We start from the raw sequence: 16,704 nt of genomic DNA on the forward strand, positions 1-16,704 counted from the left end.
AAGATTTCCCTCCAGACCAGGCAACATCCCGGTAAATCTCCTCTGCACTTTTTCCAATGCTTCCACATCCTTCCTGTAATGGGGTGACCAGAAGTTGCACAATATTCCAAGTGAGGCCGTCCTAGCGTTTTGTATGACATTACAGCTCCTCAACTCAATCCCTCTACCAATAAAACCTAACACACCGTATGCCTTCTTAACAGCACTATCCACCTGGGTGGCAACTTTCAGGGATTTATGTACATGGACTCCAAGTGGGTGGCACGGTGGCAGTGGTCAGCACAGTGGCACAATGGTTAGCACTGCTGCCTCACAGTGCCAGAGACCCGGGTTCAATTCCCACCTCAGGCGACTGACTGTGTGGAGTTTACACATTCTCTCCGTGGGTTTCCTCCGGTTGCTCTGGTTTCCTCCCACAGTCCAAAAAGAATGTGCAGGTTAGGGTGAATTGGCCATGCTAAATTGCCCGTAGTGTTAGGTGAAGGGATAAATGTAGGGGAATGGGTCTGGGTGGTTTGCGCTTCGGAGGGTCGGTGTGGGCTGAAGGGCCTGTTTCCACACTTTAAGTAATCTAATCTAATCTAATCCCTCTGCACATCCACACTACCAAGAATCTTTCCATTGACCCAGGTGAAAGATGGCTCAGGCCGACACATGGAGGAACATCTCAGAACTGGTCTACAACGGATCTTCACCATCTGGCTCAGGAATGGAATAACTGCTCGGGAGGGGCCCGAGGAAGGTCCTTCTGATGAAGTTGGGAAGGGCATTGATTTTCTAGGGAGAATACAGAGGAGATTTACGAGAATGTTAGCCAGAGGTTGAAAATTGCAGGCATGAGGAAAGGTTGGATTAGCTGGGGGCTGAGGGGTGAAGTAGTTAATGTGTACAACATAATTTGGGGCATGGACTGAAGACCTGACTCCCGTAGCGTTGGCACAGGGTGGGGGTGGGGGTTGCACAGATTGTTGGAAGATTAAAGGAGTCACGAGGAAACACTCGAGTGAATTTGGATGGGGTCTGCATGGTTTTCATTTCTGAGGGAGAAGGAGGGAATGGTTAGAATGCAGACCTTGCTCCCACAGAGAATAATTGAGGAGAGACACATATGAGCGGAAACTAGAAAAGGATAGGGGGAGAAAGGGAGACGTTAGGGAGAAAGGATTGGAATGTCAAAAGGGTTAAATGTAGAGGGAAGGTGACTGCGCTTGTGTGGATCAGACAGGACAAATAGCTTCTCTCTGCATTCTCAGTGTTTCTGTCACCAACTGCACTGGGGTCACATTGGATCGAGTTATTGTGTGTGTAATAATCCATTAATGTGATGGGTAGAAGCTAGGCTATTGAATATTTGTAAGGCCCAAGTGCCCAACAAGGGAATCAAGGGGACAGGCAGAAAAGTGGGAGCTGAGGCAAAATCAAGTCAGCAATGAGCAGGCTCAAGGGCCTGAAGGCCTATTCTGCTCCTAGTTCATACATACCGTGCCTTCTATCCCCTACACACACACAAACACACTCTCTCACACACATACATGCACACACTGAAACACACACATGGAAACACACATACGCACACACTCCCACACACACACACACACTCTCTGACACACACATGCACATGGACACACACACAGAAACACACAAACACACACATGGAAACACAGACACACAAACAGGCACACACACACGCGCACACACAGACACACACAAAGAAACATAGACACACACAGATACAGAAACACAAATAGGCAAGCATACACAGACACACATATGCAACACAGACAAACATAGATACAGACATGCACACATAGATATGCATACATGCGTATGCAAATACATAAATACGTGCAAACACAGACACACAGATGCACACACAGACATACACAGATAGACATACACATACAGACACACACATGCATACTCGTGCAGACACACACACAGACATACACACACAAGAAATGCATACATGCACACCATCAGCAGCACATATTCACACAAGAAACAGATACACGCACACACACAATGCATCCACATACATGAGAAACACACTCGAACACTCCATGCATACATATACTTAAACATACAAACACAGAGTTGGCTAGCAAACTTGCCAGAGCAAAGTCCTTCTGACAGAGTTTGATAATGATTGCTGCAGCTCCTAGCTGCGGGTCACTTTGGCTCTCAATCCCACTGTGAGGATTTCCTTGGCTCGTGTGTGGAAAAGCAAGCAGCTCGACGATGGGAAAACTTTGTGTCCTCAGTTTCACTGGGATCTGCCAGGTTCCTCCTTCCACGGGAACGTACCCCTTTAAGGTAACTTAGAAACGCTCCAGAATTTTAGTACTTTAGCATTTCACTGCAGAGATTTCTCTTTCAAGTCTTTACAAACTGAAAACTTCATCACATGGTTGTCACAGTATTTCATACAGAATACATTCCCAGAATCTCCCAGCACAGATGGAGGCTGTTTAATTCATTGTCTTGGTACTGACTTCTCAAAGGAACTCCCCACCAGAACATTGCATGGAGCCCTGAACTTTACTGGTCATTTTAAAAACCTAATCCTCTTTGAAAGTTGCTATTGAATCTCTTCTCCTGTCCTTTCAAGCAGTGCATTCCTGGACAGCCGGAAATTTCCCTCATCTCGTTCTTGTCAAAATTGCATGTGCAGCAGCACCTTCTGCACAGCAGGATCCCATTAATAGCAATGAAATGCAGCAACCAATTAGTATGGCATTGATTGACGGAGGTACTTTAGACTGAACACTGGGGAGAATTCCCTAATCTATCTACAGAACCACCAGTTTTTAATTGCTACTTATTCCAAATTAATTCATGGACATCAATGGCAAGGCCAAACATTAATTGGGTCCATCTTTTGCTTTTTGAAAGATGGTGGCTAGCCACAGTCTTGAACCAATACAGTCTGCGTGGCAAAGATGCTCATATGGAGGAAGCCCCAGAATTTTGACCCAGTGACATTGAAGGGACAATGATATAGTTCCAGATCAGGGTGGTCTGTAACTAGCTAAAGAGATTTCAAATCAAGGACAGCCACTGCCTTAAATGGTAGAGGTTACAGACATGTCAAGTGGTGTCAAAGGAGGCTTGATATGTTACTGTAAACATCTTGCAGATGGTACACAATGGGGTGGATGTGGTGCCAATCAAGTGTGCCACGTTGTTCTGGAGAAGCTTCTTGAACGTTGTTGGAGCTGCACCCATCCAGCCAAGTGGAAAGGGTTAATGGACTCAGGAGGTGTGTCACACACTGCAAAATTCCATACCTCTGGAGCACACGGAATTTTTCCAAAGGCTCCAGTTTTGTTATGGTTAACAATGAGAGGATGTTAGTAGTCAGCTATTCCGTGATGGTAATGTAACTGAAAGGCAAGGGAGGCTGGTTAGATTCCCACTAGTTTAATTCATTTTGCACATTGTGCTCCATCACTGTACACTTCTATCTCATTTTGCGCATGCATTTAACCAGATTCCCTTTAAATTCTATTTAGTGTCATAGATCCATGGAGTCAAAGAGTCAAAGAGTCATAGAGTCATAGAGTCATAGAGCAATAGAGTCACAGAGCTATAGAGGCATAGAATCATAGAGCCATAGAGTCATAGAGCCACAGAGTCATAGAGTCATAGAGCCAAAGAGCCATAGAGCCATAGAGTCATAGAGCCACAGAGTCATAGAGCCATAGAGCCAGAGAGTCATAGAGTCATAGTGCCAGAGAATCTTAGAATCATAGAGTCATAGAGCATGGAAACAGACCCGTCAGTCCAACTCATCCATGCCAACCAGATATCCTAAATTAACATTTGGCCCCTATCCCTCTAAACCCTTCCTATTGATAAACCCATCCAGGTGCTTTTAAATGCTGTAATTGTACCAGCCTCCACCACTTCCTCTGGCAGCTCATTCCTTACACGCACCATGCTCTACAAGAAAATGTTATCCCTTAGGTCCCTTTTAAATCTTTCACCTTTCACCCTAAACCTATCCAACTCTGGGGAAAGGACCTTGGCTATTTATCCTAACCATGCCCCTCATGATTTTATACACCTCTATAAGGTCACCCCTCAGCCTTCGAAGCTCCAGGGAAAACAGCCCTAGCCTATTCAGCCTTTCCCTATAACTCAAACCCTCCAACCCTGGCAACATCCTTGTAAATCTTTTCTGAATCCTTTCAAGTTACAGAACGTCCTTCCTATAACAGGGACAATGGAATTGAACGTAATATTCCAAAAGTGGCCTAACCAAAATGCTGTACAGCTCAACATGACCTCCTAACTCCTATACTCAATGCTCTGACCAATAAAGGACCATTTAGTCATTGACAGCACAGAACAAGACCATTCGGCGCTTTCTCTCCAAACTATTTGCACTAACTACTTTTATCTGATGGTGAATTCCACTTTTTAAAGGTAAAGGGTTCCAATGATGGCTTTGTTGTTATATTGGTAATTGCATGAATTATCCAATCTTTATAAATAAATATTAAAGACGAGAAGCCTTTGCAGCAGATTTTTCAATAAGCAATGTTTACCTTTCAACCAAATCACAAAGTTCTAGATTAGGCGGCACAGTGGTTAGCACTACTGCCTCACAGCACCAGGAACCCGGGTTCAATTCCCCCCTCAGGCAACTGTCTGTGTGAAGTTTGCACATTCTCCCCGTGTCTGCGTGGGTTTCTTCCGAGTGCTCCAGTTTCCTCCCACAGTCCAAAGATGTGCAGGTCAGGTGAATTGGTCATGCTAAATTGCCCATAGTGTTAGATGCATTAGTCAGGGGTAAATATAAAGTAGGGGAATGGGTCTGGGTGGGTTACTGTTCAGAGGGTCAGTGTGGACTTGTTGGGCCGAAGGGCCTGTTTGCATACTGTAGGGAATCTAATCGAATTAACTGGTCATTGTCACATTGATGCTTGTTGGAGCTTGGTGTGCACACATTTGTTCCATTCCTACATTTATAATCGTTTTTACAATTGCAAAAGTACTTCATTGATTGTAAAAGTTGGAATTGTAAAAGGTGCTCTAAAAACACAAGTCTTTCTTTTTCTTTATTTTACTAGCATCTGTCTCAAGTTATGATCCCTAAGTTTGATGGATTCATTGAAGATTCACTAAATTAATTCCACAGATGAGGGGTATGTCTAATCAGAAGTTTAGGCCTATGTTTTCCAGAGTTCAGAAGGCCCATAGAAACCCTACAGTGGGGAAGGAGGCCATTCGGCTCATCGGGTCCACACCAACCCTTCGAAGAGCATCCCACCCAGACCCAATCCTACCCTATAACTCTGCACTTCCCATGGCAAATCCACCTAACCTGTACATCTTTGGACTGTGAGAGGAAACTGGAGCACCCAGAGGAAACCCACACAGACACGGGGAGAATGTACAAACTCCACACAGACAGTCACCCGAGGCTGGAATCAAGCCTGGGTCCCTGGCGCTGTGAGGCAACAGTGCTAACCACGGAGCCACCAGGCTGCCCATGGAGAGCTAATCGAAGTCCTGAAGATGCTAAAGGGCATAGACAAAATAGAGGTTAAGAGAGGTCACGTGGGCTAGTCCAGGACGAGAGGTCACAGTATTAGGATAAGGGGCGGCAGATTTTAAACAGAGATGAGGAGAAATTACTTCTCTCAAAGGGTCATGAATCTGTGGAATTCACTCCCCCAGAGTGAGGTTGATGTTGGGACATTGAGTAAATTTAAGGATGGAGACAAACAGATTTTAAATTAGTGAAGGTTAAAGGGTTATGGAGAGCGATGCAGGAAAGCGGTTTTGAGGCCGAGATGAGATCAGCCATGATTGTCTTAAATGGGGTAGCAGGCTCGTGGGGCTGAATGGCCTACTCCTGCTCCTAGTTCTGATGTTCTAGCTTGGCTGAGCTTGCTCCTTTCAATCTGATGCCTATGTAAGTGACAGAATGTGAGAGGTTGTGCCATCTGTGTCTCAGTTCCTCTGAGACATTAGCACAAGTTAGACATCAGGTGATCAATTCTGGAAGGAAGCATTCCTGAAGATCCCATCCAATTGGCTCTACCAGCCAAAGTCTCTTTCTCTTTCACATCTCCAATTCTTCTACTAACCAAGAAGCAAAAGAAATCAAAGACGATTGTTCAAAAACTACACGGCTATGATTTTTCTCTTGGCTTTTCTCACAGCGGGATCTAGGAAGTAATCAGCCGCTCACCTCCACCTCTTCAAAGGGCAACTAGGGACAGGCAATAAATGCTGACCCACGCATCCCACAGGTGAATTAATTCTTGGCAATCCTAGGGTTAAGGGTTAAGGATTTTTTTTTCATTTGTGGGTTCACTATGGACAGTTCTGTTCCCTTTCACTGAAGAAAGGTATACTCGCTTTGGAAGCAGACCAGAGAAAGTTCACCAGGCTGACCCTCATAAGTTCATAAGATCTAGCAGCAGAATTAGGCCATTCAACCCATCAATTTTGCTCCGACATTCAATCATGGCTGATATGCTCCTTACCCCCATTTTCATGCCCTCTCTCCATAACTCTTCAACACATTACCAATTAAAAATCTGTCCAGCTCCTCCTCAAACTTCTTCACTGTCTCAGCATCAACAGCACTATGGGGTAGTGAATTCCACAGATTAACAACCCTTTGGGAGAAGTCGTTTCTCATCACCTCTGTTTTAAATTTGCTCCCCCTTATCCTAAGACGATGACCCCTCGTCCCAGAATGCCCCACAAGGGGAAGCAGCTGCTCAGTTTATCCACACCTTTTATCATTATGGACGCCTCAATTTCATCTCCCCTCATTCTTCTAAATTCCAGAGAGTGTCGGCCTAAACTTTTCACTCTCTCTTCAATCCTGGGTCAAAAGGGATTATTGTATACGGAGAAGCTGACTAGGTTAGTCCAGTATTAATTGGAGTGGTTAAAAAAAACAAGGTGGATTTATTGAAACATCTGAGATTCTTAAGCGTTTCAACAGGGTAGATGCGGAGAGGTTGTTTCCCTTTGTGTGGGAGAGACTAGGACCAGAGGCATCATCGAGTCATAGAGTCATACAACCATAGAGTCATAGAGTGATAGAGTCTTAGAGTCTTAGAGTCATAGAGTCATAGAGTCATAGATCCATAGAGTCATAGAGCCAAAGAACCACAGAGTCTTAGAGCATAGAGTCATAGAGTCATAGATCCATTGAGCCAAAGAGTCATAGAGTCACAGAGGCATAGAGTCATAGAATCACAGAGACATAGAGTCATAGAATCACAGAGACATAGAGTCATGGAGTCATAGAGCCACAGAGCCATAGAATCATAGAGTCATAGAGTCATAAAGTCATAGACCCATAGAGCCATAGAGCTATATAGCCATAGAGCCATAGAGCCATAGAGCCATAGAACTATATAGCCACTGAACCATAGAGCCATAGAGTCATAGAGTCAAAGAGTCATAGAGTCATAGAGCAATAGAGCCATAGAGCTATAAAGTCATAGAGCTATAGAATCATAGAGTCATAGAGTCATAGAGCATAGAGCCACAGAGCCATAGAATCATAGTATCATAGAGTTATAGTCATAGAATCATAGAGTCGTAAAGTCATAGAGACATGGAGTCATAGAGTCATAGAGCCATAAAGCCAGAGAGTCATAGAGTCACATAGCCATAGAGCCATAGAACCATCAAGTCATAGAGTCATAGAGCATAGAGTCAAAGAGTCATAAAGTCATAGACTCATAGACTCATAGAATCATAGAGTCATAGAGTCATAGAGTCATAGAGTCATAAAGTCATAGAGTCATAGAGTCACAGAGCCATTGACTCATAGAGTCGTAGAGTCATAGAGTCATGGAGTCATAGAGTCGTAGAGTCATAGATTCACAGAGTCATAGTGTCATAGAGTCATAGAGTCGTAGAGTAATACAGTCATAGAGTCACAGAGTCATAGAGTCATAGAACCATAGAGTCATAGACCAACAGAGACATAGAGTCATAGAGTCATAGAGTCATAGAGTCGTAGAGTCACAGAGTCATAGAGTCATAGAATCATAGAGCCATAGAGTCGTAGAGTCATAGAGTCAGAGAATCATAGAGTCATAGAATCATAGAGTCATAGAGTCATAGAGTCATAGAACCATAGAGTCATAGACCAAAAGAGACAGAGTCATAGAATCATAGAGTCATAGAGTCATAGAGTCGTAGAGTCACAGAGTCACAGAGTCATAGAGTCATAGAATCATAGAGCCATAGAGTCGTAGAGTCATAGAGTTGTAGAGTCACAGTCACAGAGTCACAGAGTCATAGAATCATAGAGTCAGAGAGTCACAGAGCCATAGACTCATAGAATCATAGAGTCGTAGAGTCACAGAGTCAAAGATTCACAGAGTCACAGAGTCACAGAGTCACAGAGTCATAGAGTCATAGAGCCATAGAGTCATAGAGCAACAGAGACATAGAGTCATAGAATCATAGATTCATAGAGTCAAAGAGTCACAGAGTCACAGAGTTATAGAGTCATAGAATCACAGAGCCATAGAGTCGTAGAGTTATAGAGTCATAGAATCATAGAGTCATAGAGTCACAGAGCCATAGACTCATAGAATCATAGAATCATAGAGTCGTAGAGTCATAGAGTCATAGAGTCAAAGAGTCATAAAGTCATAGACTCATAGACTCATAGATTCATAGAGTCATAGAGTCATAGAACCATAGAGTCATAGAGACATAGAGTCATAGAATCACAGAGACATAGAGTCATAGAGTCATAGAGCCACAGAGCCATAGAATCATAGAGTCATAAAGTCATAGACCCATAGAGCCATAGAGCTATATAGCCATAGAGCCATAGAGCTATATAGCCATAGAGCCATAGAGCCATAGAGCTATATAGCCATTGAACCATAGAGGCATAGAGTCATAGAGTCATAGAGTCAGAGAGCAATAGAGCCATAGAGCTATAGAGCCATAGAGCTATAGAAACATAGAGTCATAGAGTCATAGAGCATAGAGCCACAGAGCCATAGAATCATAGTATCATAGTGTTATAGTCATAGAATCATAGAGTCGTAAAGTCATAGAGACATGGAGTCATAGAGTCATAGAGCCATAAAGCCAGAGAGTCATAGAGTCATATAGCCATAGAGACACAGAACCATCAAGTCATAGAGTCATAGAGCATAGAGTCAAAGAGTCATAAAGTCATAGACTCATAGAGTCATAGAGTCACAGAGCCATAGACTCATAGAGTCGTAGAGTCATAGAGTCACAGAGTCATAGAGTCATAGACTCATAGAGTCATAGAGTCACAGAGCCATAGACTCATAGAGTCGTAGAGTCACAGAGTCACAGAGTCATAGAGTCATAGAACCATAGAGTCATAGACCAACAGAGACAGAGTCATAGAATCATAGAGTCATAGAGTCATAGAGTTACAGAGTCACAGAGTCATAGAGTCATAGAGCAACAGAGACATAGAGTCATAGAATCATAGAGCCATAGAGTCGTAGAGTCATAGAGTCATAGAATCATAGAGTCGTAGAGTCACAGAGTTACAGAGTCACAGAGTCACAGAGTCATAGAGTCATAGAACCATAGAGTCATAGAACAACAGAGACATAGAGTCATAGAATCATAGAATCATAGAGTCAAAGCGTTACAGAGTCACAGAGTCATAGAGTCATAGAATCACAGAGCCATAGAGTCGTAGAGCCATAGAGTCATAGAATCATAGAGTCATAGAGTCGTAGAGTCACAGAGCCATAGACTCATAGAATCATAGAGTCGTAGAGTCACAGAGTCACAGAGTCAAAGAGTCATAGAACCATAGAGTCATAGAGCAACAGAGACATAGAGTCATAGAATCATAGATTCATAGAGTCAAAGAGTTACAGAGTCACAGAGTCATAGAGTCATAGAATCACAGAGCCATAGAGTCGTAGAATCATAGAGTCATAGAGTCACAGAGCCATATACTCATAGAATCATAGAGTCGTAGAGTCATAGAGTCATAGAACCATATAGTCATAGAGACATAGAGTCATAGAATCACAGAGACATAGAGTCATAGAATCACAGAGACATAGAGTCATAGAGTCATAGCGCCACAGAGCCATAGAATCATAGAGTCATAGAGTCATAAAGTCATACACCCATAGAGCCATAGAGCTATATAGCCATAGATCCATAGAGCCGTAGAGCTATATAGCCATTGAACCATAGAGCCATAGAGTCATAGAGTCATAGAGTCATAGAGCAATAGAGCCATAGAGCTATTGAGCCATAGAGCTATAAAATCATAGAGTCATAGAGTCATAGAGCATAGAGCCACAGAGCCATAGAATCATAGTATCAGAGTTATAGTCATAGAATCATAGAGTCGTAAAGTCACAGAGTCACAGAGTCACAGAGTCATAGAGTCGTAGAATCATAGAGTCATAGAGTCATAGAGTCATAGAGTCATAGAATCATAGAGTCACAGAGTCACAGAGTCATAGAGTCGTAGAATCATAGAATCATAGAGTCATAGAGTCATAGAGTCGTAGAGTCACAGAGTCACAGAGTCATAGAGTCATAGAATCATAGAGCCATAGAGTCGTAGAGTCATAGAGTTGTAGAGTCATAGAATCACAGAGCCATAGAGTCATAGAGTCATAGAGTCATAGAGCAATAGAGCCATAGAGCTATAGAGCCATAGAGCTATAGAATCATAGAGTCATAGAGTCATAGAGCATAGAGCCACAGAGCTATAGAATCATAGTATCATAGAGTTATAGTCATAGAATCATAGAGTCGTAAAGTCACAGAGTCACAGAGTCATAGAGTCATAGAATCATAGAGTCATAGAGTCATAGAGTCATAGAATCGTAGAGTCGTATAATCATAGAGTCATAGAGTCATAGAGTCATAGAGTCATAGAATCATAGAGCCATAGAGTCATAGAGTCATAGAATCGTAGAGTCGTATAATCATAGATTCATAGAGTCATAGAGTCATAGAGTCATAGAACTTTAGTGTCATAGAGCAACAGAGACATAGAGTCATAGGGCCGTAGAATCATAGAGTCATAGGGTCATAGAGTAACAGAGACATAAAGTCATAGAATCATAGAGTCACAGAATCATAGAGTCATAGAGGCATAGGGCCATTGAGCCACAGAGCCATAGAGTCATAGAGATGTACATCACAGAACCAGATCCTTCAATCCATGCCGACCTGATATCCTAACCTTTTGCTAGCACTTGACCCATATCCTTCTAAACCCTTCCTATTCACAGACCCATCCAGATGCCTTTTAAATGTTGTTATTGTATCAGCCTCCACCACTTCCTCTGGCAGCTCATTCCTTACATGTAGCACTCTCAGTTTGAAAAAGTTGTCCCTTAGGTCCCTTTTATATCTTTTCCCTCTCATCCTAAACCTATGCCCTCTAATTTTGGACTCTCCCATCCCCGGGGAAAAGGCTTTGTCTATTTACCCTATCCATGCCCCTCATGATTTTATAAACCAATATAAGGTCACCCCTCAGCCTCCGACACTCCGGGGAAAACAGTCCCAGCCTACTCAGCCTCTCCCTATAGCTCAAACACTCCAACCTTGTAAATCTTTTCTGAACCCTTTCAAGTTTCACAACATCCTTCTGATAGGAAGGAGACCAGAATTGCACACAATATTCCAACAGTGGTTGAGGTATCATCTCAGAGTAAGAGGTTAAGACAGAGATGAGGAGGAATGTTTTCTCTCAGAGTCTAGCAAATCTGTGGAATGCTTTGCCACAGAGGACAATGGAACCTGAGTTGTTGTATATTCAAGACTGAGACAGACAATTTTTAATCAGGAAGAGAATCAAGATTTTTGGGGAAAAGGCAGGAAAGTGGTGTTGAGCATCAACCATGATCTCATTAAATGGTAGAGCAGACATGATGGACCGAATGGCCTACATTTGCTGCTACATCTTATGGGAGAACCAGTTGGGCCAATATTTATTGCCCGTCCCTAATTGCCCTGAGGACAGTTCAGAGTCGACCACACCTGGAGTCTCGTGTAGGCCCAGACGAGGTAAGGATGGCAGATTTCGTTCCCTAAAGGGCACTGGTGAACTAAATGAGTTTCTATTACACAAGAATTGAAAGAACTTACAGATGCTGTAAATCAGAAACAAAAACAGAAATTGCTGGAAAAGCTCAGCAAGTCTGGCAGCATCTGTGGACAGAAATCAGAGTTAACTTTTCGGGTCCGGTCAACGTTCCACAGAATTTTCCCACAAGGGTAATTTGCTCTGAGGAAGGGTCACTCAACCCGAAACATCAACTCTGCTTTCTCTCCACAGATGCCACCAGACCTACTGAGCTTTTGCAGCAATTTCTCTTTTTGCTAGGGCTTCTACAACAATTGACTGTGCTTACCTGGTTTCCACTTGGCTGGTTTTGCATTCCAATTTGTTAATGAATCCACATTTTAAACAGTTGCCATTGTGGGATTCGAACCCACATCCCCAGAGCATCAGCCTGAGGTTCTGAATTAATAATCCAGCGGGATAACCACTCCATTTCCATTACCACCCACCTTCAAAGGTTGAAAGATCAGGAAGTCCACAAGACCATAAGACATAGGAGTGGAAGTAAGGCCATTCGGCCATCAAGGCCATTCGGCCCATCGAGTACACTCTGCCATTTAATCATGGCTGATGGGCATTTCAACGCCACTTACCCGCACTCTCCCCGTATCCCTTCATTCCTTGCAAGAAAGTCAAGTAGCTGGGTGGACCCAAGATCAATTTTTTAAAAAAGACGAGAACTGCCCATAAGACATAGGAGCAGAATTAGGCCTTTCTGCACATTGAGGAGAAAGTGAGGACTGCAGATGCTGGAGATCAGAGCTGAAAATGTGTTGCTGGAAAAGCGCAGCCGGTCAGGCAGCATTCAAGGAACAGGAGAATCGACATTTCGGGCATGAGCCCTTCTTCAGGCCATTCAGGCCATTCAGCCCTTCTTTCTGCCCATTGAGTCTACTCCACCATTTGATCATGGACAAATGTTTCTTAACCCCATTCTCCTGTCTTCAATCCTTGACTCCCTTACTAATCAAGAACTCAAACTATCTCTGGCTTAAATACACTCAATAGCTTGGCCTCCACAGCCCTCTGTGGCAAACAGTTCCACAGCTTCACCGTCCTACGGCTGAAGAAATTTCTCCTTATCTCAGTTTGGTCACAAAAGGGAATCATAAAATCCCTCCAGTGTGGATGGAGGCTATTTGGCCCATCAAGCCCACACCGACACTCTGAAGCGCATCCCAACCAAACCCTCCTCTATCCCTGTGTTTCCCATGGCTAACCTACCTAGCCTGCACATCCCTGGGCAATTTGGCACAGCCAATCCACCCTGACGTGCACGTCTTTGGACTGTGGGAATAAACTGGAGCACCCGGAGGAAACCCACGCAGACACAGGCAGAATAGGCAAACTCTACACAGACAGTCGCCCCGAGGCAGGAATCAAACTCGGGTCCCTGGCGCTGTGAGGTAGCAGAGCAAACCACTGAGCCACTGTGCCGTGCCTTAAGTTTGGGGTGAGTGAGGTTGCCTCGTCCTGAGAGTTTTGCAAGAAAACAGAAGCAAACTGAGGCAAGTTCTCTTTCTCCAACGCAGGTAATTGGTTCGAGGAGCCCGGTGCAACCACTGTGTCTCTTGCTTGCTCTCACTGTTTGCATGGGAACATCAGAGGCACGAATCGAGGAGACTTTATGTGGAGCTGAACTCGTGGACGCACTGCAGTTCATCTGTGCAGAGAGGGGCTTCTATTTCGGTGAGAACAGCCATTTGTGTGTCTTTAAACACCACAACCTGTGGACACACCATACATGACGGTCTCAAAGCACCAATACAACACAGATAGACAGAGAGTGATGAATCACTGAAATCCCCTGCACAGGGAGGAGGTGTAAGCTTGAGGCGAATATTGATGGATGTCCAGCTATGAATTACATCAAAGGAAATGGGAATAGTGTGGAAGCATGGAGTTGAGGGAGATGGAAAATGATACACTCAAGGAGCTGGATTATCTTCTCCTGTTGCTGTGTGCCCATGCACATTTCCCAATCTTTTCCAATGTTGTTTGAATCCCTTGTCCAGTTGGCTTACAATCAAGTCAATCAATTTATAATTCAGTCATGGATGGGATCAATATTTATAACTGAGCCATGGATGGGATCAATATTTCTTGAAACTCACCCACTATGAGGTGCCAGGAACAACAGAAGCTTGACCCTTTCCTCACCCCGTGTTTCCTGGGAGACTATTGTAAACACTTCTTGGTGTCCCTTTCGCGACAGGGTTTCAATTCTGGGAGTGATTGAGTACCAATTCAGGGTTGGAGTATTTCAGAATTGGGATATTTCAAAGTTGGAATATTTTGGAGCTAGGATGTTTTGGGGTTGGGGTGTTTCAGGGTTGGGGTATTTCGGGGTTGGGATATTTCAGTGCTGGGGTTTTTTTGGGTTTTGGTATTTTAGGATTTGGGTGCTTCGGGGTTGAGTGTTTTGGGGCTGGGGCTGTTTCAGGGTGGGGGCATTTCAGGATTGGGGCACAGTTGGGGTACTTCAGTATTGGGGTGTTTCAGGGTTGAGGTGTTTCAGGGTTGAGATGCTTCAGGGTTGGGTATAACAGGGTTGTGCGGGTTTCAGATTTGGGGTGTTTCAGGGTTGAAGTGTTCTCGGCTGGGGATGTTTCAGTATTGGGGTATTTCGGGGTTGAGATGTTTCAGGGTTGGGGTACATTGTTGTACAGCTCCCATTCATTCTCCTGGTGACTGACCACTGTTCCTGGAGAACAGATGGGTTTCCTTTGTATAGCATCTCAGCAATTCCTTGAGAGGCCCCAAAGTATTTTGCAGCCAGTGCATGTCAGTCAGGGCTGCAACACAGGCAAATAATGAACAGCCCAATTCCACAAACAGCAATGCAATAATGGCCACGCCACCCTCTCCATTGATGCTGTGTGAAGGATAAATATTGGCCAGGCTACTTGGCAGAACTCTGCATTAAGTTGGTATATTTACATGTAAGTTAAGGTATATTTGCACTTCGGTTCAGTTATATTTACTGTCCATGACATGTCACCAGTGTGGGGACTGGAAGTGCTGACTAGATGTTTTTAGTCTGCAGAGTGATCGATGGGGCATGTTTAGTTGGCTGCATCAATACCTCAGAAGATTAATGAACTTTTTGGAAAATGAGCTAACAGTTTAATCAAAGCACTATCAGTTCACAAGGCTTTGCACGATGCAGGATCTCACCTACGTTCTCCAGGTTTTTGCTTTTACTTGAAGAAAATTGAAAAATCTATTGTTTTAGATAAAGATTTATAAGAAATTGGAATAGCTTAGACCATATAGGGTGCTTCGCACTGCAGCCTCACAGTGCCTGGGACCTGGGCTTGATTCTACCCTCAGGTGGCTGTTTGTTTGGAGGTTGCGCATTCTCTCCGTGTCTGTGTGGGTTTCCTCTGGGTGCTCCAGTTTCCTCCCACAGTCCAAAGCTGTGCAGGTTAGGGTGGATTGGCCTGGCTACGTTGCCCAGGGATGTACAGGCTAGGCGAATTATCTATGAGATATTCAGGGTTGGGGGATGAGAGATGGGTCTGGCTGGGATGCTCTTTGGAGGGGCAGTATGGACTTGATGGGCCAAATGGCCTGCATCTGCACTGTAGGGTTTCTCTGATTCATTTGGTTCCTCAAGCCTGCTCCACCATTCAATTGGATCATGGTTATCTGCATCAATCTACCTTATCACCCTCTCAGGATTTAAAATCAATACAAGGCATGGGCGGCATGGTGGCACAGTGGTTAGCACTGCTGCCTCACAACGCCAGAGACCTGGGTTCAATTCCCGCCTCAGGCAACTGACTGTGTGGAGTTTGCACATTGGGTCTGGGTGGGTTGTGCTTCGGCGGGTTGGTGTGGACTTGTTGGGCCGAAGGGCCTGTTTCCACACTGTAAGGAAGCTAAAATATGAAACTGACACTTTGCACAGCAGTGCTTAGGGATAGCTAAAGAAGATGGTGAGTTAGTAATCTCAAAAGCCAACTGATTGCTTCATGAAAGATGTGGCTTCAAATAGTCAGACAGCACAGAAACTGACCCTTCGGCCCAACCAGTCCATGCCGACCATAATCCCAAACTAAACTAGCCCCACCTGCCTGCTCCAGGCACATATCCCTCCGAAAGGAGCGAGAGAGAAAGCAGGAAATTATAGATCAGTTAGTCTGACCTCAGTGGTGGGAAAGATGCTGGAGTCAATTATAAAGGATAAAATTACGACACATCTGGATAGCAGTAACAGGATAGGTCAGAGTCAGCATGGATTTATGAAGGGGAAATCATGCTTGACTAATCTTCTGGAATTTTTTGAGGATGTAACTCTGAAGATGGACAAGGGAGATCCAGTAGATGTAGTGTACCTGGACTTTCAGAAAGCCTTTGATAAAATCCCACATAGGGCGTTAGTTAGCAAAATTAGGGCACATGGTATTAGGGGCAAAATACTGACATGGATTGAATATTGGTTGGCTGACAGGAAACAAAGAGCAGTGATAAACGGCTCCATTTCGGAACGGCAGGCAGTGACCAGTGGGGTACCGCAGGGATCAGTACTGGGACCGCTGCTTTTTACAACATACATTAATGATATAGATGGTATTAAAAGTAATATTAGCAAATTTGCTGATGAC

General features: G+C 44.0%; 1 protein-coding gene across 1 annotated transcript in view; it reads left to right on the forward strand.

Moving 5' to 3' along the window:
• The first annotated feature begins 2,160 nt into the window (after positions 1-2,160).
• LOC122542124 (insulin-like growth factor II) overlaps positions 2,161-16,704 on the forward strand; it is a 26,689-nt gene continuing 12,145 nt past the window's right edge. The window contains exons 1-2 of the mRNA XM_043679520.1: positions 2,161-2,313; positions 13,627-13,783. Coding sequence (XP_043535455.1) covers positions 2,239-2,313; positions 13,627-13,783 — 232 coding nt within the window. The 5' untranslated portion in view covers positions 2,161-2,238. The remainder of the gene's footprint in view (positions 2,314-13,626; positions 13,784-16,704) is intronic.

This window comes from Chiloscyllium plagiosum, chromosome 39, assembly GCF_004010195.1.
Source record: "Chiloscyllium plagiosum isolate BGI_BamShark_2017 chromosome 39, ASM401019v2, whole genome shotgun sequence".
Classification (NCBI taxonomy): domain Eukaryota; kingdom Metazoa; phylum Chordata; class Chondrichthyes; order Orectolobiformes; family Hemiscylliidae; genus Chiloscyllium; species Chiloscyllium plagiosum.